The sequence below is a fragment of the Ixodes scapularis genome, unplaced genomic scaffold (assembly GCF_016920785.2).
Source record: "Ixodes scapularis isolate PalLabHiFi unplaced genomic scaffold, ASM1692078v2 PGA_scaffold2__306_contigs__length_199485367, whole genome shotgun sequence".
Lineage (NCBI taxonomy): Eukaryota > Metazoa > Arthropoda > Arachnida > Ixodida > Ixodidae > Ixodes > Ixodes scapularis.
Window position 1 is genome coordinate 190,991,719 of NW_024609857.1, and position 22,806 is coordinate 191,014,524.

At 45.4% G+C, this 22,806-nt stretch overlaps 2 protein-coding genes across 4 annotated transcripts in view; one reads left to right on the forward strand and one right to left on the reverse strand.

The window, feature by feature from the left end:
* Positions 1-2,484: 2,484 nt before the first annotated feature.
* LOC115317107 lies at positions 2,485-10,156 on the reverse strand. The gene is made up of 5 exons (XM_029976657.4): positions 10,100-10,156; positions 9,195-9,312; positions 8,798-8,956; positions 8,489-8,653; positions 2,485-2,791 (listed from the first exon to the last, which is right to left on the reverse strand). The coding sequence occupies exons 3-5, from the start codon at positions 8,945-8,947 to the stop codon at positions 2,606-2,608; spliced, it is 501 nt and encodes a 166-aa protein (XP_029832517.3). The 5' UTR covers positions 8,948-8,956; positions 9,195-9,312; positions 10,100-10,156; the 3' UTR covers positions 2,485-2,605.
* LOC8024895 (cyclin-dependent kinase 16) overlaps positions 9,480-22,806 on the forward strand; it is a 155,737-nt gene continuing 142,410 nt past the window's right edge. For 2 of the 3 annotated variants that reach the window (XM_029976652.4, XM_029976650.4), the window contains exons 1-2: positions 9,480-9,542; positions 16,649-16,875. In XM_029976652.4, coding sequence (XP_029832512.1) covers positions 16,743-16,875 — 133 coding nt within the window. In that variant the 5' untranslated portion in view covers positions 9,480-9,542; positions 16,649-16,742. Of the gene's footprint in view, positions 9,543-10,028; positions 10,250-16,648; positions 16,876-22,806 lie in introns of those variants that run through there. The other variant, XM_029976651.4, reaches the window with a different exon arrangement.

Below are 22,806 nucleotides of genomic sequence, written 5' to 3' on the forward strand. Positions count from 1 at the left end.
TGATGTATGATCTCTATGAGAGGCTGGGCCAATATCGATAGTATCTAACTTTTCTAAAGGCTTCGAGAAAATCGTTCATGGTAAACTGTCGACATATTTGGAGCGTTTCTCTTTATTAACGGACTGCCAGCACGGTTTCAGAAAAAGAAATCTACTGAATCCGCTCTGAATATAGAAATCAAACTGTTGACAGTAGCGATATATACGTAGACTTTTCTAAGGCGTTTTACCTAGTAAATCACAGTATTCTTTTAAATAAACTACATGCACTCAATTCATTTAAATCCTACCTGTTTGAGCGAAGACAATTAGTTCAAATCACTGATTCGGTAGCATCCATAAGAACAGTACGTGATTACAAATGTACCTCAGGGAAGTGTCTTAGGTCCCTTACTATTTTTGTTTTCTATTTACTAATTCTTTTTCAAAGGCAATACATGTAACGCGATTGGAAAGACGGCTAATCGTATGCTCTCTCAACTACCCCTCTGGAAATATATAAATAGATTACGAATTAACGCAAACAAAACGAAGTGCACGATATCATTTTAGGTGGGTATGTAATTGAAATAGTAAAGTCTTTCAAGATTTTAGGTGTTAGATTTACAGACAACAATTATCATGGAATGAGCCCGTCCAACTATATTCATAAAAAAAAAAAAAAGCGAGAAGGCGCGCGGCTCTATAGGTCCCTCCATATTCCAGATAACGCACAATTTTCACCCCGTCAGATAATTATTTTTAATGGTCTTGTGCAGTCATACTTTTTGTATTGTCACCTCGTATGGGGTACCACCACCGTGCAAAATATAAACAAGATTCTGACTCTGCAATAGAAAGCCCTAAGACTGGTCGCAAGTTTGTCATACCTTTAGGTTTTATCACAAAGGCACTCTTTTTACTCACTTTAGGGCTGTTAGACCTACGAATCTACACTATTACCGGCTCCTGTTATCATATAAAGCAGCGCTAAAAAATAAACGTAGCTATTTCTTAGAAATATCAAACTTACCTAAAAGTACTATCAATTATCACACACGTGTGAAGAGTAGTGGCAAACCATGGTATCATTCGCATCGATCAGATCCATTCTACCATCTTTATTAAACACTTTGCATAGAAACTTCAGCCATAATTGTCCATTTGGTGACTTCGTGTTAATAATATCTACCTTATAAAATGTATTTTTTTTTTTAGAGAAACGTATTGTGTCAAGTCAACTAATGTAAAGCGAATCTATACGGGAAATGAGAAAACAAGGATTGACTCAACTAGCCATTTCTTCGAATCACTTTTTTTTTCTTCTAGTATTGATAACTTTTTTTGTGAAATATAAAAGGCAATCTTCCCGTCCCCCTTTAAAGGGATATTACAACGAAATTTAGGCGCTCATTTTTTGGTCTATATGTGTTCAAAGGAGCAGCATCACATTGAACATACCAATATCTTGTTAAAAAAGTCACGAAAAGGAATTTTAAAACGAATTAAACGATTAGCAAAGAGCACCTGGTGGATGTCGCTAACGCCTCGCTTGTAATGCCCGTCTAGGAACCTTGACAGCTAGTGACGGAGGTTGTCTCGCCTCCGGCCACGACGAGAGAAGAGGGGAAGGAGGAACTTCCCTCTTCCCGAGAATGCCTTTTGTGTGTCGCATAAGTCGCTATTGTCCCCCTACAAGATTACAGGAGATTAACCTGTCACTCAAAATTCGTACAAAAGCAACCGCTTCGGTGGCTGGAACGACTAGGCCATCCCCTCGACGTCAGCCTCGCCGTAGCTTTGCTTGTCCTGAGACGAGCTACGTCACGATTGCGTTAAATGTCACGTAGCCTCCGCTGGGCCTTCCCCGAGCGCTTGCCAGAGTGGGCCGCTTATAACGAAAAATACAGCCACCAGGCTCAAAATACAAACGTGCGATTGTCATTCACGGATATTGTGGATCATATTCAACCTATTTTTGAACACGACGGGAATATTTCAAATTTCGGTTCCACATTATAAATTCTAGAGCCCCTCGCACTAGTCAATTTTGTACAACAAATGTATCGAGGTATACCTAAGGCCGGCAAAGTATCGCGATATACAATCGACACACCGTAAAAGTATTTCACTATACTGAGTAACCAATACATTTCTGAAATGTATATATGGATACAGATACTGGAGAGTATCTCTAAAATACCACCGCGATACATGTGGAACGCAATGCTGCCCAGCCCCGATCAAGAGGAACTTCAGACCACACAGCTAGTGACAACAATAATTTCAGAAACTCGCTGACCTATGTTTTTTTTGTTTTTTTCGTAAACAAACGACAAATTATTTTTAGTATTATGCTTGACCAGACTAAACCTAGACTTTTTCTTTTTTTACTTTAATACTGAGTTTTATTCAAACGTGGCGCAGACGGCAAGCATCAACCTCGGCAGCCGCACACAAGAGAACCAAGTTAGATGTTTCTTCTTTATTTGCTACTCGCAGGCGTCACATAATAGGAAATTCTTCGGATATTTATTGGCGTTGCAATGGCGGCTTCCTCGTAACCATTGTGGCAGAATCTCGGAGCCTGTCTTGATGTCGCTTCTGCTCGGCGCTCGAGTCCTGGCTAGTCGTCTCCCAGGAGGCTGAGTACAGAGGCGAGGGCCTGTCTGAACTGAAGCCTCTTCTGGTCCAGTTCGTCGATGCGGTGCAGGGCCGACCCGATGGCGGACACCAGCTCTCGCACGGTGGCTTCGTTCCGGTCGTAGCGACTGCCCACTTTGCCCCGCACTCCCTCGATCATCTGAGCCACCTGCGAAGGAGAGGAGGACGCTCATGTAAAGACATATCCCCCCCCCCCCTACCTCCCCCCCCAAAAAAAAATAAATGGCTGGATTGGCGATTTTGTGAGGGCCGCAGCCCAGCAACATCAAGGGGGGGGGGGGGGGGGCTGACCACGGTGTGATGTAATGGTATCCACCACTGGGTAAACTATGTGTCGGTAATCCGTTAAGAGACACAATGGGGGAAACGGCACGTGAGAGGGTCACTAGAAAGCAGGGCGGACTGACGTCACGTGCAAGCCACGCGCTCGCTTCATCTACATTTAAAAAAGGTTCGAAGTCATCGGCTAAAATCGATATTTAACTTCGTGAACTGCATGGGCGAGGGGTTCAGGTGTCAATTATAACACTATAGCAGTCTGGAGAAGTTACTTTTCTTTCTTTTTTCAAGTATAGTTAGTTACATTTAGTTTTCCAGCAATGTATTTAACTTACAGTTACTTCAAAACAAAAGTAACCCGTTACAATTATTTGGACAGGGTAGCTTAGTTGTTCATAATGGAACAGCGCGAATTTTACGAGGCTGGACAGGACGAGCGCTGACTAACAAATGAAAGGTTTATTACCAGGAAACCACGAAGAAAACATACAACAACACGACTCTCTAATCACGATGGAAATGCGCATGCGCCTCACAAAATTGGGTGCCATCTGTTACACAATTCTATATGCGTCATCTCCGATCTCAAAATTCGACCTCACTGTCCAGCAAATTCAAGAAAGCCTGACTAACGCAGGCTGGCCCCTCCTTCTTTATTCTATGTGCTTCGACAATATTTCGAGCTTTCTGGTCCCTGTGTTTGTACAACACAATGGCCTCGTCAAGTAACGGTTTACAGGCGCAATCCCTGCAGTGTAACGCCAAGTGGGAGCTTGCTGTTTTTGTTAAAGAACTACGGTGTTCCCGCAGGCGAATGTTGAGGCACCGCCCCGTCTGTCCGATGTAAACCTTCCCGCACGTGAAGGGTATCTGGTATACAGGGAGTATTCACTGGCGGCCATAGCTGTGCGCGCGAATGCTGAGCGCGTGTTGATGGCGAGCTTCCACAGTTCTTTTGCAACGTGCATTCAGTACCATCAAGAGTGCCGGTCTTAGCAGCCTATTGATGTGAGCTCGTTCCGAGCATGCGCTCTAAACAGCACCCACAAATATGGCGTCCAGTGAATACTCCCTATACTACACCCAATGTGCATGGCACGAGCTCCATGCGGTGTTTTATGCCGCACGGCCTCTCCCCCTGTTTTTCTTCCTTGTTCACGCGCTTTTCTACTGCAGAGCAAATACCGCTTAATTTGTTTCGTGCCGAGAACACTAAATCTATACCCCGTACTTTGAGGCGGCTCTTTTAAAGCCGTGTGACATGTGGTGCACATAAGGAATGACTGTGACCTTCATTTTTACTTTTTTTGTTACTTTTCCCCGCGCCTCGCCTTTAATACTTTTTACTATTGCTTCCGCGGCCGAGGCGATTACCGAATCCGGGAAACCGGCGTCTTTCTCCCGACCTAGGCGGCAAGGCTTTCTCCCACTCTGTGGTAGCAAGACTTTGTTACCGCCGAACGAATACATGATTCAGCAATGCCTCTTTTGACGAGTTTAGAATGCCCCGATCTAAAATCAAGGAGAGTCTTGGTGGTTCTGGGATGATGCCACCAACAAACGTGGCTCTGGCTCACATCCACGCTCAGATCCAAAAACTGGATTGTCTGGTCTTTTGGGGTTTCAAAAGTGAACCTCAGGTCCAAACCTTGCTCCTTGAACGTTTTTAGCACGAAATCGAGGGTCCGACTAAAGTTACCTTTTTCGACGAAAACCAAATAATTGTCTACATACCTAAAATTAAAAAAAAAAAAAAAAAAAAAACACCAAAAAGCTCGAAAGATTGTCGAAGCTCATAGAATAAAGAAGGAGAAGCCAGCCTGCGTGAGTCAGGCTTCCTTGAATTTGCTGGAAGTGAGGTCGAATTTTTAGATCGGAGCCTAACAGAATTATGTAACAGATAGCACCCAATTTTATGAGGCGCATGCGCATTTCCATCGTGATTAGAGAGTCGTGTTGTTGTATGTTTTCTACCTGGTTTTCTGATAATAAACCTTTCAGTTGTTCGTCCTGTCCAGTTTCTTCCTCCGTCCTTGTAAAATTCACGCTGTTCCATTATGAATACATCCCAACTCACCCAGTTATCCTGTTTGCTTAGCTTAGTTACTATCGAGATGGGCACGTATTTTGTATACGAGTGTAAAAACAAAAATGTATAAAGAAAAGCACGATGCGTGCCTAGCGGTACTGTCTATAGAAATACGGATCAAAATCAAAATTCACCCCGAGGTGCTTGCGAAGATTGCACGCGGAGGAGTTCTCGGTGGCATACATCTTCTTGCAGTATTTACAGCAGACAGTGAGACTATTTCCACTACATTTCATCGGGTCAAAGTGCCTATCAAAACGCGACCACGGTAATGCCTGCCGATCGTCATCATCATGACGACATCTCATTTGAACGCGGATTACGGTCAAGTACCATCAAACTGAGTCTCCTTTTACTTGTAACGGATCTCTCTATTATACAGACCAACGGACTGTCCCATTACAAGAATGGGGAGGGGATCAGGTACCCAGATAATTTGGGACTGGAAAATCCAAAAGACAACTAGAATCAAACGAAGTCCAAGAAAGAAACGAACAAAAACACCACAAAGTCATCTCGAAAGGTGTTGCGATTTTTCCTTTCACATCCATTCTATACAATGCAGAGCAAAAAGGGTCGACCACGGGCCACGGGCCCACGGCCCCTGAAAGAGCAAGTCAGCTAAAAGAAACGTTGTCTGTGGCTCGCTTTTGCAAATGAAGCGTGGAGACTAGCCTCAAAGCAAATGCCTCGCAAGCAACTTCAAATGTAAAAAAAAAAAAAAGAAAAAAAAAAAGGCTTTGCGATTGACTATACACCTTTCCAAAAAACGCTTCTAGGCCGCCGCCATGTTGCTGATGCTTATGCGGCTGGTGCGACTCTCGCGCCCTCTATCAGCCAGAAATTTTCTGCCATTCTTTGAGACTGTGAAGACCCGCTCAGCGCGGTTCTCTACCTACGTTTTTGCGGTTTTGCATTCGACGTTTTCTCGCCCCTCTTGAAAGTTTCCACTTAAAGACCGACGACCAGTTCGCGCTTCCCACTTTTCCCCTGCTTCCTCCTCTCCCCCTTCTACCCTGTCCACTGTTGCCTGTTTCCTCCTCCCCCAGGGTGAGGAGCATCTTCTGCCTTGCAGAATCTCGAGTATGGTCGTCGGCCTTTAATGTTTTTATGCGTGCTGCGTACCCTTTCAGTGTTATCTTCCATTGTGAGAAATAAGGCTGGGAAGTGCCTGCCATTCAAGCTTTTCTGCTCGACATTCACGGGAAACGAAGGAGGTGAAGGACGTCGAACGACCCTCGACGCGATTTTGCGAACATTGTACTCCCCCCTCTCAGAGGTAATCCGCGTAGAATGCTCAGTCATCTCCAAAAATAGTTGTCCGGGTTGGGGTGAGAAACGGGTCAGTCGCGTTTGTTTCTTTGCCTTGGTGCGGTTGTGAAAAAAGGAAGCTCTCCCCAAAACGTGCCCCAAAACGAAGTCATCTCGGATTCCGTCTGATCGTCAAGATGCGACTGTCGTCGACTGTGACTGTGTTATTTGAGATCTTTCTCAAATAACTTCTTTTCGGATAACGCTGCATAGTGTGGTACGTAAGATATATTGTTCGAATGTTAACACTTCCTCAATTGTATGTCCGTGTCCTGTCCATCGGTAAACACGTTATTTGTGAGAGCGAAAAATGCATGCCTTTCGGCCCTCTTCTGTTGCAATTTATTTTCGTCAGCAAAGCGCTTTGTCGTTTCACATGCGACGAATCCCGCGGCGCCGTCAAAACTTACCGTAAGAAAAAAACAAATAACTAGAACTATACATTCCAGTCGCATTCGTTCAGTCGCGCGCGTACCCAACAAAAATAGTTTAAAGGTTTTTTTTTTGTCTTTTTTTTTTTTTAAATGTGGCACAATGCTTTTTCAATGTCCTCGGGAAAATAGATGTACCATGAATCACAAACTATAGCGGGAAAAGACGAGAATTTAGCCGTCAGCAGCGTTTGAAACTGCGCTACGCAGGCTGCGCCTATTGAAATCACAGTCCACTCGGTTAGGGTTAGGAGGGACGCCGGTGAGAGTCTAGCCTCAAACTCAGTGACTGGGCTCGAAAACGGTTTGTTCCTCCTGGGGTCGTGTGTTTTTTTGGTTCCATTAGGGTCATAGCAGAGAGGGTAAAAAGAGAAAAAAAATGCCCTCCCCCTCTCGCCCGAATGTCGTCTGCTCCGCCGAGTGGGCAGTACCTAGCATCCGGCTGGCGTACAAACTCTGTTTAAAATCGCGTCATTTTGGGAATTTCAAGCGCAGATGCGCAGATTTTGGTATGCCAGTTATCTTGTATTACTATGCTAGATAAAAAGAACTAACATAGTCCAATTGCGCTGTTATCTGCGTGCAAATAAAAAAAAAAAATAGGGAAAACTGTGTCAGACTGGCCGGTCTCTCCGGCGAAAAGTGAATCCGGTGGTTGTACCTTTTTTACTATACAAAGTTCGTACTGGTGTAGGCCTTTAGCGACCATGAGCGGATGTCTGAAATAATAAATAAAAACGTGCTCTCCTGCCGCAATACACGCAGTAGTTGAGGGTATAGTACTGCCGGCTGACTCAACTGCCATTTAAGTAACGGAAAAAAATATGTCAGTTGATCATTTACCGAAGTAGAACAACAGAGAGCTCTAGGCTGATTTCGGAGTAGCCATAACTATTCTAAGAATGCGAACCACTTCACAACGGCAGCCACGAGCGAGAGTTCGATGTTCCGTACAGCCCGCCGATACAGCCCAAAGATAAAGAATGGCAACCTCCCGTCTTGTCGTCTGCTAGCGGAGTCGCGCGCGTGCCCTCTCTCTCGTTTTTCCCCGCCGAACCCGCTGAATTTCCCGGATGTATGGAGAGGGCGCTGCTGTCGAACAAAATGGTGCCGCCCAGAGAGCGCTAAATGGAATGGTCCTCGTCCTGCCCGGCAAAAGCAAACGAGTGGAGGAGTGAGAGAGTTGCGGCGCAACAATTTCAACACACGCGATAAAAAAAAAAAGTAAGGTATTTTTTTTTTTTTTGTCGGGTCCATATTTTTTTACAGGCTCAAGCAAGCAGAGGACAGACGAGTGATGAAAAACGCCGCGGACGCTGTGACGTGGACCTCATGCCATACCGCCACATCACAGCGTCCGTGCAAGTTGCTGTGGAGAGTCCGGCGACTGTCGTGCTGCGCCCGTTTTCGTAGCTCATGTGTCCCCTGCTTTAGAAAAATAGGGCCCATTTTCCCGACAAGTAACTGTATCTTTGCCGCTACTTTTTAGTTGTATATTTTTACAAAAAAAGTAATTAAATTATCGTTATTGTTACTTTAATGCAGAGCGAACGCTGGAGAGGAGGCGAGTCTCTCCTTAGCTCTTCTCCAACGTTTACTTCAAAATGTAAACAGTGCAAAACTTTGTAAAAAAAAAAAACAGTTTGTGTTTTTTTTTTCTTGCTTAGACGCGAAATTTTGAAATCTGTGACAATGTTGAGGAAGGTTTGGGCTATGTAGCAAACTTTATGAGTACCTGGTCGATAATCTTCGACTGTAGATCTGACAAGAAAGCAAAGTCTCCCTCTTTTTTCTCCAGAAATTGGTTCAGAAGCGTTCTGGTTTCCATGTAGATCTGCTCAACCTCGGTCAAGGCGGGCGGCTGGGCTTCATCGGGCTTGTCGGTGTGCGAGTTGGTGTCCTGAAATCGAGAAGCATACGATAGTATTATTCTGCAAAATTTTGTTTACATTTTGATGCACGCGCAAACACGCCGTTGCAACAATTACGCCATCTTTTTTTTTTTTTTTTTAGTTTAAAGGCAGGTTTTGATTTCTCTGCATACCTGAACTGTTGGAGTCTCCGTTTCTTTCTGTAGTTTAGAAGGATGACTGTCACCTCGATCTTGATTAGCGTCCGAAATGATAGTTTCAGACGAAGAGCGCTTAGACGTACGACGCTCGGCCGGTTTCTTCGAGCTTTTGTCGCTGTTCATTTCTGGGTTCTAAAAAGAAGGAAGACGCAACCTAAGTAAGCGCGCCGAACATGGTTAAAATCGCGCACAAAGAGACGAGGACAAACGAGGAAGGAACACAGAACACTCGTTTGTCCTCGTCTCTTTGTGCGCGATTTTAACCATGTTCAACGTTTACCAACTCGCCCAACTTACTACTCTTCTAAGCGAGCCGACTTGAACTACGAAAAGCCAATAAATAATATATCCGGGAAACATAACCTTTTACCTGTTTCGTGACTGGTTGGAAGAAGCAGTTCGATGCGGCACTCTCCAGCAGCGTTGCAGTGGCTAAAATGCTTCGTCTGCTACCGCTTGCTGCCAACGTTTTCTTCTCACCACCTAATCTTGATGTTGCACAGACATACACCGAAACGCGAAATAAGCGAAAATTACTGAAATAAGTGGCTTTGGGCTGCGGTGGGACAAAATTACGACGTTATTAAAAAAGACGCGAGTTTTCGTTTTCGTAAAGTGCGCGTCCGTGTCTGTTATGTCACGTGACAAAGCAGGTGGAGTCGCGCGCTGCATTCTGGGATCGACTTGGCATGGGGTGCATTGGATCGGTACGCGTCTGGTAAGGCTTACATTTTCAATTTTCTCGCGATTTTCTCGCCTGTCGTTCCACCACGGCGATTGCAGACCGATAGGGAGGTCCCCCGCTGACTATCTCTTAACCTTCGAACCAAATCGTTCGCGCCAACGACGCCGAATAACGGATTCGCTCGGCCACCTAGGCGTGTGCGCATGACTCGACGTTTGCCAAATAGAAGTTTCGAAAAAGCGGCACACACCGCTCGCTCAATCGCACTTCAAGAAAGACGCTTTCATTGTTGTTCTGGCTAGCGTGACACGCCGCGATCGATCAATGAGTCGCGTATACTCAAAACATTTGGCCCATTTCAAGCAGTTATCGAGCTTTTCGCCGCCGCGATGTCTTTCGCAGCAGCGGTGCACTCGTACACGGTCGTAACCTCCCTACTGGGGTTAGTTTGCAGAGCTCCGCGTTAGTCATCTGCTGACGTTGAGCGGTGATGAGGATAGTGATCATTTACGGCTCCCCGGTCGCTCGTGGCCAGATAAAGGCTGGAATTCCGACGGCTTTACGGAAGCTTATCGACGCTAATCTTTTACCTTGAATACGAAAAGCGGTAGTGGACATCGTGCTCGCTTGAACGCTTCACCGCTCGTCTTTACCCCTTGTTGTGACTCATAGAACGGAACAAAAACACGCGTCGACTTGAGTAAGGTTTCTACGGATTTACGCGAAAAACACCGGAGCTGGTAAGCATTTGACGGCACTTGGCTCTCGTAGTGGGGGCTTTAAGGCTTCATGCTGCCTTTTTTTCTTTTCTCTTTTTGAGAGATCCACGTGCACAGGAAAGGTGGTGTCGAGGTGTTTTTTTTTTTTTTTTTGTGCAATCTCGAAGTTCCCGTTATGATGCTTATGTCGGGAAGTCCGTGAAGGCGGTGGCATGTCTACGTGTTGTAAGGTTTCGCACTTTTAGTTTCAGCGTGCGGGTGTAAGCTGCCTGTGAATGGGGCGTGGAGGTTTTGTTATTTGGTGTCGCAAGTTTTAAGGTGGTTATTTTTTATGTAGGCGTAGGGACGTGCGTTCATGCTCCCAATGGTTGAGTTTACATGTCTGAAACAAAAAAAAAAAAAAAAAAAAAAAAACACCTACACTTAACAAAAAAAAAAAAGCAACAAGAAAAAAAAAAAGATTTGGGTGTGGTCACATGACTTTTGGATAAACATTGCTGGACAACCTATCCGGAGCGCAAGTTTGTCTGCTTCTTGCGCCGGGGTTGTGGCGACGTCAAAACGCCGAGCTCTGATTGGCTCCAATTGGAAGGGTAGTGGGTGGACCTCAAGGCAGCTAGCATTGAGGTCTACCCACTAGCCTTCCAATCTAAGCCAACCAGAGCTCGGCGGTCTAGAAGAACTTGTGCCACATGAAATCTTCGAAGCCTCTACTGCTTTACAAGCGTTATCCTCTCATTATGCATGCCCTGGGGAAAAAGATGAGTTCTACATTATATACTGTGTTTGAGCATCTTCAGTCTTGAGTGTAAGAGTACGGATTTCACTCCAATGCCGAAGACGAGGGTATGGAGAAGTTCCTGTTTACGCTCACACTCTAATAATACTAGACGTGTACCGTGGGAGGTGCGCCGTCTGGATGCAGTGCCAGGTCAATTAGTGCGTTTAAAACAGAAAACTGCAATAACCACGCATAATGGGCCGCACCTCATTCTCTGCCATTTCGAACGTCCGCCACCAAAGCCAACGAAGCAGACGAGGTTCGACGGGTGCGAGAGCAGAAAGCAGACGAAGAGCACACGGCGAACAGGTCGTGCGACGTCTTTACTCGATTTTCTCCGATGTTGCTCACCTATCGGAGGAGTGTACCGTGAGCAATTACTCCGGAGTAAACAACCCGCTTCTGGAATGCGAGTTCTACTGTCGTCGAGCAAGCGCGAGTAAGTTTTGCAACGCCAGGGTATGCCGAGGTCTGAACGAGTAAATCTTGAAACGCGGCCTAAAACTTGGAACCATTTGGCATACTTCTGCTGTAACAGTTACGGGAATTTTTAAAATTGTAAACTTATTCCCAAGTGCCTCTCATCTTATTTATTCCACACACAGTGTCCCTCACCTGCCATTTGTCTCGGAAAGCTGGTTTAGTAAACACCCAAGGCGGAACCTAATATTGATTTGGGTGTGGCACTGTGACGACAGGTAGTTCTTCGGTTTACCTTTTTTTCATTGCGAAGCACCGCTACAGTCAATGGAGCAACCCTCCGTCTGCCACACTCAATGACAGAACGAGAAAGGCAGGGTGCGTCTTTTGAACGCCCGACCTCCAGCACGTGCTCCGCTCCTTCTGCGGCGCTTTGGCAGCTAGCGTACGCTCGAGACGCCAAAGGGTTCTTGAAGGTAGGAAGCTTGTGCCGGAGGCTGAACAACCGAAGCTTCTCCCTGCCATTCTTGCCCTGTCGGTGAATGCAATTTAGTTACACCTTAAAATTTCCGAGGGTAAGCACAGCACGCTCTTTGACCATAAGGCAGAATTCGAATTTCTGCGTGGCGGTGCAAACCACTAGTAAAACTTCAAACTGGGGTAAAAAGATTGGTCCCAACTTTTTTCGATGGGGAATAAGCATACTAACGAGAGGGCTAGCGCTGTTTCCCGGATTGTAAGCGTCGCGCCGTTGGCTTCGGGCACCCGGTCGCAGTCGCACATCAAAATGCACGACTGTAGGCTTTCGTTGATCAATCCTCAATTAAATTTTATTCGACGCACTGGAGACTTGTAATTCTCAACCCGACTGTGTGCGTCTTAAAAATGATCCGTGGAAAAAAAAATTTTTCCTTTTAGATCGGGATGATGGTCATGTTGAGTGTCGGGTTGGTGCTTAGCAGGAGTCGCTTTCCGACTGCAATTTTCTGAATGGGCCGAGGGAGGATTCTAGGTGGTGTCGGTGCTATTACTGAAAGCGGAAGAAAATTAGTGGATAATTTCCTTCTCAAGCAAAGGCATAGATAAGCTGGTTTATAGACATTCTAAGCGTGAATGTGCATAATTTAGTTAGGTTACGATATGTTTTGTGCCTTGTTTGTCTTTGGGCAAGGTCAAAGGAAAACATGCCTCGCAATATTTACAACTTTGGATGTCCCACACCCGCAGTCTGCTGCCTATGGCTTTGGGAATAAGCTGAGTTTTGGGCAGGGCAGTCTGGAACAGAGGGATCTATGCGTCCCCCCACGTTCCCACACCGAGCCTGGGCGGGCGAGGTGACAGGCAAGGTGAGGTGAGGGGGTGGGGGGAAGCACCAGGGTAGGTGCCGACAGACACTTCTTGAACCCGTCCTGAAATTCGAAGACAGGGGAGGACTCTGGGAAACCAGGTGGCAGTTCACGTGGTTAGACATTCCTTCCCCGACCTTAGTATCCTACCCTCACCGTTTTATGTGACAGGGTCCGCAGGCGACAGTTTGAGAACCGCCTGCATGAGACATCGGCTGCCATTCTGGAGCTTCCTGGGGATTTATTCTTCCTATCACCTTCGACTAACTTCACACTCTGTTCGGTTTTCTTTTTCCTGTCTGAAGTGTGACCAAAAAGAAGCCCACTTTCATCTGGAAAGGCTACAGCATTGTGCAATGATGTAGCACTTCAGAGAAGATGGCCGAGTGCGTGGAAAAGGCATTCGCAAGACAGTCAGGCTCTGTTCTAAAAGTATCTGGCAGAACTTTCCGAGCAAGGTTGTTAACGGCGACGTCAAGCACAGATTCATATTTGGTTGACATTCCTGAAATTGAAAATTGCAGTGTCTTTGTAAGTGATGTACATGTGCATAAGTCAGCGAACAGAAAACAACCGACAGGAAAGTTTGACTTCCCCCTAGTGATGCTTTAAGATGTTCACCTTAACGTGGGAACAGTTATGGAGTAAACAATGGTTTGGGCAGCTCCGATATGTCCCTAATTGGGCTTCTTGAGCTCAGTTGTGGGTTAACGCTCTTGTGAGGTCTGCCAACAGTAAAACAATGCTAATGAAGAATCGCTTGCGTGCAAACAAATAAAAGCAATAGGGGCAAAGGTTTACGAAAGTGGCTGCAGGCGGCTTGCCTGAAGTAGGACGGTGCTTCCTGAAGTGGCCCTTGAGGGGAATTTTAGGAAGGAAGCACTTTTCGACCTGGTGAATGGGTCTAAATATTTAGTGTTCAGTGAGGAACCGGCTTGCACGAGTTACAGGCTGCTACTGCTGCATTGCATGTGATACCCGTGTAAGCAGTTTTTTTTTTAGTAAATAATGTGTCGAGCTGAATTCTACTGAATTTAAATTTGCTGTCCATGCGTCGTGAATCGAAGACGAATTTAGCTATTGTCATCAGTTTTTTTTGTGGTTCCTCTTTGTTGAAAGGTGGAAAGCAAAGAAAACTGAAATGAGAAGCATTGCTCCTGCAGAAGTTTACTGTTCATAGCAACATTGTTAGATCGACTCAGTTGTGCAACTCCATTCCGGATGTGAACTCCTTTACGTGTCATCCATGAGGGGGCTCCTGCTCTGCATTAGGGTACATTACCATCATCATTGGGTACTCTTCTTCGTGCTTTCTGACAGCAACTTATTTTCCAGTTAAGCTGTTATTTGCAGCATAACATTAAAAAGAAATTTCCCAGCCCGTTAATGGCACATTTCCTCCCATTGCTGCGGGTATCAAAACACATTTAAAATGTTCGCCTGCTGAAGTTCCAAAAACAAGCACCTCTGCCTGTGCAAAGCGTTTACGGTAAACTCGCTGAGTCGCCTACAAAGAAATGCCTATGCATTCCGCTGCTTTTTAAAGTGCAGAGTCAATGGTACGTTGTTTTTGTCCAAAAACTTGAAGCTAGCAAACGGCACGTTGCTAAATGCGCCACCGCTATGAAAAATCGGATGAATATTTGGACATTCTTTATTGCACAACATGCACTCGTTGCCCTCGTCGTGGTTTTGCTGCGCGCGCATACTCTGGGCTCACGAGAGTGGTCCCTGCTGTTCTCATCGTGCCAGTGACTAGTATAGACCCTTTTACTGTTTACAAACACAAGCCGTCTCTGGCTACCCAAAAGACTTCCGGTTGCTCTGATTTGGCAGGCTTTCCCAGCATGCTGACATCAATATCGCTGGGACTACGAAGTTCTACAGAAATCACGAAGGTAGGGATTTAGTGAGGTCCTTCCTCTACGCCATTCAACATATAAGAGAGGATCGGTCGTCTTACGGGAGTATTAAAAGTCTCCAACAAGTACCCCACTAACCACCCGGAGGACTGGTCATAAAATATTTCGTAAATGTAACAAGCGGTGCTGTAGTGAGGATTGTTTGTCCTCTCGTTTGACCGGAAGTTTGTGAGGATGTAAATTACCAACAGCGCCTCCTACTGCCACTTTAAAAAAAATGTGTGTACTATCGCGGACAAGATGAACTGAAACAGCGCTCCGGCCGGCGGACGGTACTACCTGCGCCGCCTGTCGCCTTGCTCCGCACACATGGCGCACCCTGAATCCGAGATATTTTCTCACTTGCGCTCGCTGCGCCACTGCGCTCTTCCGGCTGTCTGCAAGCGAGAGGGTAGGCGCGACAACTGTGGGTGCGACAGCGGGCATGTATAGTAGGGCGGCGGGGGGAACAAAAGATTACACTTGTCGTTCCCCTTTTGGGATTGATTTACTTTACTGTATCGCGTAAAATCCCGTAGAAAAAACGCTGACTGGTGAAGAAAAAATATTGAAGTGTCTTAAATTTCAACTGCGATTACCGTTTTTGAAAGTCATATCAAAATACGCTGCAGGTTGTTTTTGTTTGATTATAGGTGCAGGCACAAAAGGGGACATCGTAAAACACAGGCCAAAATCTGTATGCCGGATTTAGTCCGGCTCCACTGTATTTATTCTTTTTTTCCCTTTCACTGATCACATATGTTCAAAAAACGGTAAGCATACAAGTTACTTAGAAGGTTTTGTAACCTTGATTAGTATGAAAAGGTATAAAAATATTATTTCTTCATTACTGGGCTCACGTGTTTGTTTCAAGCAGAACAAGTTGCTGATGAGACACCAGTTTTTTGTTTACGAATTCCTAGCCTTAATAAGGTGGGAAAAACAGTCATATATTTGTCAAAAGAAGGAGATTGAAACTTAATCGAAAAAAAATTTGTTTGAGGACATTGTCGGACACAAAAGATTAATAGTCGACGTGGAAGTTCAACTGCACTATACAATAAGATCGGGATGAAGGAGGCACCCCTCAAAAGTATGCGGGGTTAACGGCGTCAAACGGGGTGTCACAACCGTAGGATCAAGCTTTGTTCCAATCGGCAGAACTCCAGTTCAGGGGTCCCGAGGCGCAGTAAAACTTGCAAAATAATTTAATACCACGTCATTCTCCCTTGACTCCCGACCACGGCGCTCATCCTGTCTGGTAAGAAATCATAAAGCGCGGCCACGAAGTCTGGCTCAGCCCCGAAGCCACTCCCATTCACCTTTCATTGCTTTCCACAATTTGTAGGCAGTGGCGCGGTGGAGGGGACGCCGTGACATAGCTACCTTGATGCGCCTCCAAATGTTTTCGATATTCAGATCGGCTCCTTTTATGGGCCAAGGCAGCTTCGTCAGGCAGCGCTCCTCGAGGAGATACGAGTGTGACAGCGCATTTTCCACTTCGGCGCTTTCTTGAATTAAACTGAAATTCATGGTAGCTGAAGACGTGAACATTGGGCTAGCAGACGGCCGGAAAAGCGCAGTGGCGCAGTGAGCGCAAGTGATAATTTATCTCGGCCTCAGCGTCCGCCGTGTTTTGGGAGCGATGCGACAGGCGGCGCAGGTAGTACCGTGCACAGGCCGGAGCGCTGTTTCAGCTCATATTGTCCACGATAGTACAGTCACATTGATTTGTGGTACAGTGACGTCTCATTAATACGGACCCCATTAATATGGATACCCCCCTATATAGACCACATTTTCGGGTAGGAACCGGGTAAATACACTGCTTTCCGTCTCGTTATGGTCAGCTTGGGGAAAACAGAGGTGTCCATATTAAGATGATGTCGCTGTATCAATCTCAAAGTGTGGTCGTTTTGCACGCTGCGTCTTCGGCCACCAATCTGACTGGCCGCGTTCCCTTGTTCCGCAGCGGCACTAGTGTTGTCTGGGGCTCCTCCCCCTGAGGCCCCGCCTTGCCGCCCAGGCCGCCGCCCTCCGAGCCAAGGGAGCCGGGATGCCCAGAAATGAAGAAGCTGAGGCGCCGTCTGTCTTCGTCCCTCAACCCGGCCCGCTTCCGAAGCGATGAGGGCCTCACCGAGCTCTCGGACCGGCTCTCCATCCGGGAGAACGGCAGCGCGGACTCTGCCAGCTTCAAGGGTGAGGCTGAAGGTCACCGGTGGCTCGCTTTGGGCCCAGCTATAGTTGCCAACAGAATAAGAAGGGCAGGGAGGGGCTTCAGTTGTCCCACCTCCAGCGCGAGCTTCCTACCGTTGACGATGCTTCGGCGCCTTTTGCCTTTAGTCAAAGTCTTTGCCTTTAGCCAAAGCATGGCTAAAGGCAACGAGCGCGTGCTGATGGCCGTGCGTTTGAAAGACACACCCTGCCGTTCTCATTTTGTCAGTTACTGTAGAGCTGAATCCGCTTGATGTGCTTGTAGACATAACGAGGGAAACGGTGCACATGGACGGAGACGCAGAAAAGGGTTTGTGTTTCTTCTACGAGCTGCGTCAAATGCACCAACGCGCAAAGTGCGTGAACCATGTTCCTTTGGGAATCGTATGGGGGTGCAGCACTTGCTCGTGGCACGTGTCTCGTGCATTTGGACAACACTGTTTGTTGGTGCTCTTGAGAAGCGCAAAGCATGCACCTTATTGACGGGCTTTATCTAGAGCCTTGGGATGGGCCATGCTTCGGAATGTCGTCACTTTAACCGTTTTGTCGCGTGGAGCTGGCGTCACCAGCTTCTGCCGTCGTGCCAAGCGGAAAGTGCACGAAGCGCTCCCTGTCGTGCTTCCCGCTAAGGGTTCCACAGTAGAGAAAAACAATATTGCCAGTCTCCAAACACCATATTTGACCATATTTGGGGGGACGCTACCTAGAAAAAATAAATTTTTGCAAAAAAAGCCGATTTCGAAAAATGCCACATTTACATCCACCAACATCTAGATAGTGTTCCCAGAAAGTTTCATTTGTTTACACTGCACTGTTATTTTTTTATAAATTATTTTCAGTCCAGCAATGCTAAAGAAAAGGTAGAGGTTTGAGCACATTGAATGCGTTTTTATTCGTTCCATTTTTTGGCATAAATTTCACTTTAATAAACCTATTGTTTTAATATAAAACTATCGAGAGACTTAATAGTTGCGGCTTATATGCCGAAATTTTAAAGAGCCGTGCTATGAACTTAGATTTCGCATTTTCATGTTCCTTTATTATAAAAAATTGTATGCAAAATACAATTTTGTAAAAATTGTATTTTACAAATACAAAATACAATAAATGTAAAAAAAGATACATAATTTTTTTATTCGGACAATTTATATTTTCTGAAATTTCTTATTGTAGTAACCGGCTACAGGTATTCCAGTATGCATTCCACCAGAAAGATATGTGGTTATCAACACCATTTCTTAACGATATATTCATAACCGCAGATTCCATGCAAAGCTATGCTTTACTTCATTCTGGGGGTATAGTACTTCATAAAATTGGTTCACAGGGCTGAAGCTTTGCATGCCTTCCTTCTACATGGCTACAAACACCACCTGCAAATATCATGCCGATTGAGCGGGCGGTTCGAAAGTTGACATTCCCAGGTAGCCTCGAAAAGCGTAATTTGAGAAACATGAGTGTTGCCAGTGGCATCCATGTGGCTCTAGCTCAGCTCCAATCAGTAGTAAAATAGCCACACTCGAGAGTTGATGGTGCAAAATGAAATGCCACTACAGCCAGTCATTCGTCCATTTGCATCACGTGGCATTCGGGCCAGTGTTAGTGCATTCAACTTGGGTTCACTAAATCACGGTACATGTAACACAAGACATAGAGCATCTGTCAACAATGGAGGAGGCTAAGAAGCCAGCAAACAACACAAAACAACAAAAAAGCCAATTTTATGGAGCTTCTGCTCCTGCACATTACTAATCTGGCCAGCAGCTAAAGGACACTGACAGGGTACTTATGCTCGCCAAGGTTTTTATTTGTACATTACATGTAAGAGCCCAACTACCCAGGAAACGATTCGTGGCTCGAAATTAATTTTCTTTCCACCCAAAAACCGCCGATCGAGAACTGGCCAGTTTGAGTCGCGCTCAATCTCTTCTCCATGGTCACGAGCCATTTTCTATGGTTTAGACACAACCACAAAATGTAATCAAAGTCATTGGTTATCGAAGGCACACAAACAATATTAAGAATAGAAAAAAAAAATAATATCCATTTTTTGTGGCTTCTATAAGGCTGCAAATACGTTGATTAAAGAGAAAAAAGCTGCACAGCCACGTGACTTCCACCACCTCTCTCCTCCTCTGTATTCCTTCTTCCTCCCCAGTCCGGTTTCAAATTTGGTTTCGAGCAGTTTCGTTTTTTGACTTTATTAAAGATATATGTGACGCTGTAGCAAAATATTGACTGGGTAGTCTTCTGACTCCATAATAAATCGCCTGGCAAAAAATAAAAAAATACATTTGGGGGGGGGGGGGGGGGGGGGGGGTGTCAGTGTCCCTTTAACAAATCTACTGTGCAATGGTAAAAAGAAAAAGAACAAAAAAGAATGTTGTCAGGGCTGTAGTAGTTGTTGAAGTGAGGAAATCGGTCTCGTTGCGCTGGAAGTCTGTGAGTTCAAGTTAAGAAAATAAGGGCGGGGCTAAAACAATCATTGTTTACGGTCTCATTGGCGGTGACAGCCGCACGAAACAACGGCTCAAGAAAGCAGTGAAGAGGTAGAGAAAGTGGCAGATGTTTTGGTATTTGGTTTTTCGGTACAAAGTTTGGATTGCGTTTATCTTTGACGCAATGTTTCAAAGGTACCAAGAATGACGTTTTCGATGTGGCAACTGTCTGGGGCGACATTGTGCAAGTACCGTAACGCAGGAAAATGCCATGCACGTCCAACGACATACAAAAAGCACATGCCGAAAAGCATGTGATTGAGCGTGTCATACAGAATAAATCTTAACTGTTTTGATCGGTAAATGATTTTTCTTTCGAAACTAGACAGATTCGCCAGTACCGCGAACGGAAGTTCTGAGGTAGAGGTCCCAACATCCGCCGCCATTGCTTAGCTCGCTTCGTTCAGCCATCCAGCCCGCAACTCCCGCGGTGCGACGCCATGTTGAGAATTACACAGAGATTGCACAGAGTCTTCCGGTTCTCTGTGAAACTTCTTTTTTCAACCAACATATCTGCAGCTTTTTAGAAGCCACAAAAAATCGGGATCATAATTTTTTAAACTTTTAATATTGAGTGTGTGCCTTTGATGACCCACGACTTTGATTACGTGTGTGTGTCTATACCAGGCGCGGCCAAGCTGCGGCTCGCGAGCCGCATGGGGCTTTTTGCGTATTAAAGTGCGACTCGCGGCTTCCCCCCCCCCCCCCCCACTTTCCTGCCTCCCTCCCGGTCACACAAGCACTTCCCCCAAAAGAGAAATGGAACACGTTTTAAATCGAAAGACAAATTGCAGTTTGGTAGTCTTGTGCTACTACTACCTTACGTACAGTTGAACTGCTTTTGACCCGGATAGATTGAAAGCAGTTTGAGTTTCGTTTATTGCTCTAAACAAAAGTTTGCCCTTCCCCCCCCATCTCCCAAGGCTCTTGAAAATGGAATGGTTTTGTTTCCGGCTCTTACACCAGGTCATCCTGGCCACCCCTGGTCTATACCATAAGCAGTGGTTCTCAACCATTGGCGTTTCGCGGACCTCTTGTGAATCGGTGGAGATGATAGAGGACCCCGTTCGTTGTGAGAGGAAGGGAAAGGACATAACTAAGGGCTATAGTTAGTTGCAGGTCAAGAAAAGTTTTCGAGAAAAAGGTGGGCAGGGGAGGGGGAGCAGACGAAATGCTGGAGAGGAGGAAACCTCCTCTCTTCAACAGTTTGTCTGCTTCCTCTTCCCCGGCCAGAAATCTTTTCTTAACCTGTCACTGGCTATAGTGTGAAGCAGACTTTTTTCATTGACAGACACACAAGAAAATTCACCCGAAAATAAAATATTTCTTCTAAATCTGAAAAAAAATACAACTTTTATTGCTGGGCTTGACTGATGAAATAGGGCTTCACGGACCCCTAGGATGCCTTCGTGAACCCCAAAGGGTCCGCAGACCCCATTTGAGAACCACAGCCATAGAGAATGTTACGTGACCACAAAGAAGAGAGTGAGCACAACTCAAACCGGCCCATTCTTGATCGGCGGTTTTCGGGCAGTAAGAAAACAAATTTCAAGCCACAAATTATGTTCTGGGTTTTTGGGCTCTCATATGTCATGTACAAATAAAAACCTTGGCGAGCATAAATACCCTGTCGGTGTCCCTTTAAAGGGTCATAGCAGGCTGCTAAAGGGGGCCATGGATATAGCTGGAAAAGATGTTGGCAGAAGTCAAGGTTCAGGATGAAAAGCTTCTGACACCAGAGCGACCCTGAGAAGCATGATTAAGTGTGTGATTTGGTGATTGCCAAGAATAGATAGATGGGCTAGTTGGTACATCACTGAATGGAAAGCGCCGAATAAACAAGGACGAAGAAGGGGACAGAGACAAACCGCTTCGTCTCTGTCCCCTTCTTCGTCCTTGTTTATTCGGCGCTTTCCATTCAGTGATCGGCAAGCTATTACTTCAGATCCAGTTTGCAAAGCATTACAGCAGAATGACACTGGGGTAGTTTATGCTGAGATCTACAGCTCTCGGTTGTTTATTGTAGAAGGCAGGCTACGATTCGTATTTGCATCGATGTACTATAATCATGTAAATATGTAACCCTGGTAGGATGAATGGGGATTCCAATTGGTGAGGTATGGCAACTTGGCATAGAGAGGCTGACAAACATATCACTAGATGGAAAAACTCATTGAAAATCACAGGTGTTTAAAAGGAAATGCTCCAACTGCTGTGTGTCCTAGGTAACTGAAAATTACATGTCACACATGGTGTTTTTTTTGCTGCGAGAGAACTGAAATGCAGGCGATCAGTAAAGAGTTTGTTGTCATAGAAGCTCCTGTTTATTGAAATGCGGCCATGCTCTATTCAGGCTGGTTCCTTCTCGGATCTCAATTTCATACACCCAAGCGGCAGCCAGAGAACCCTCCGCCGTCAAACCAAACTCGAATTTCCTAGGTCTCTTGTGGACCAGAAGTGTATCAGCTTGCATATCAAGGAATATACACAAACTGAACGCTTCCAACTTCCTTATCTGCAACAATCTCCAAAAATATTACCTTCTTTTATTTTTTTTTTTTTTTTGTCTAGAAAATTACTTTTCTATATTCCCATCTCTGCCACAGTTCAACTCCGTGGAAAGTGTTTGCTATGCAGAAACTGCAAACACATGCTCTAAATTGCCTGACCTCTTTTGATTGAGAAACCACGTTTTTGTTGGAAAACAAACAGAAAAAAAGCTTATTTTTTAGTTTTTTTTTTTATTGGAGATTGATAAAAGTCGGCACATTTTGAATGCAGTGACCAATAATATGCATAATAGCATACCAATGAATGAGAAATGTTTTCATGGCGCTACTTGTAACTGCGAATTTAAGTGGGCTCGCCCAGTGAAGTGGTGAAAAGAAAACAAATCTTCATGTTGTGTTATAGCGGGGTCGGTTTATTCTAGCTAGATTTAGAGGGTCACAATTGCCACACCCATCTGCCAAACTCTCTCAGTATACACCTCTTCTACGTGGGCGCCGCCATCTTCAATTCTGGAACTTCCGGTATGCGTGAAAACATCGCTTTCTTCTCGCCTCGACAGTAGAACGTGTCAACATTTTAATTTCAACCGTCAGTCGTTCTTGTTATGACCCTTCTATACTTTTTTACTTGTTCGGGATTGTAATCTCTTTTTTTTTTTTGTTCGGAACGCATACCACATTGGGGGACAACGTGGTTGGGTGCGAGGCTAAACGAAAAAGGTGTATATACGGCTCTGCTTTTAGCACGCAGCAGGTTGTGCCACTCAACCCATCTTCTTCCTCTTAGTCACTCCTCTAGAACCACCATTTGGTCATGTTATCTCACAGTTTTTTTTATTTTATCCATACGCTTTTATGCTATAATATTTTTATAATCTTTTCCTCTTCCATCATTGCTAGTGAATGGG

What these genes read in the sequence shown, in the direction of transcription:
- LOC115317107 (XM_029976657.4), bottom strand. Translation starts at nt 8,947, where the DNA reads ATGAACAGCGACAAAAGCTCGAAGAAACCGGCCGAGCGTCGTACGTCT. An exon ending in CGGAGACTCCAACAGTTCAG is followed by an intron (nt 8,654 to 8,797) that starts GTATGCAGAGAA and finishes TCTCGATTTCAG; the next exon opens with GACACCAACTCGCACACCGA. An exon ending in AGTCGAAGATTATCGACCAG is followed by an intron (nt 2,792 to 8,488) that starts GTACTCATAAAG and finishes TCTCCTTCGCAG; the next exon opens with GTGGCTCAGATGATCGAGGG.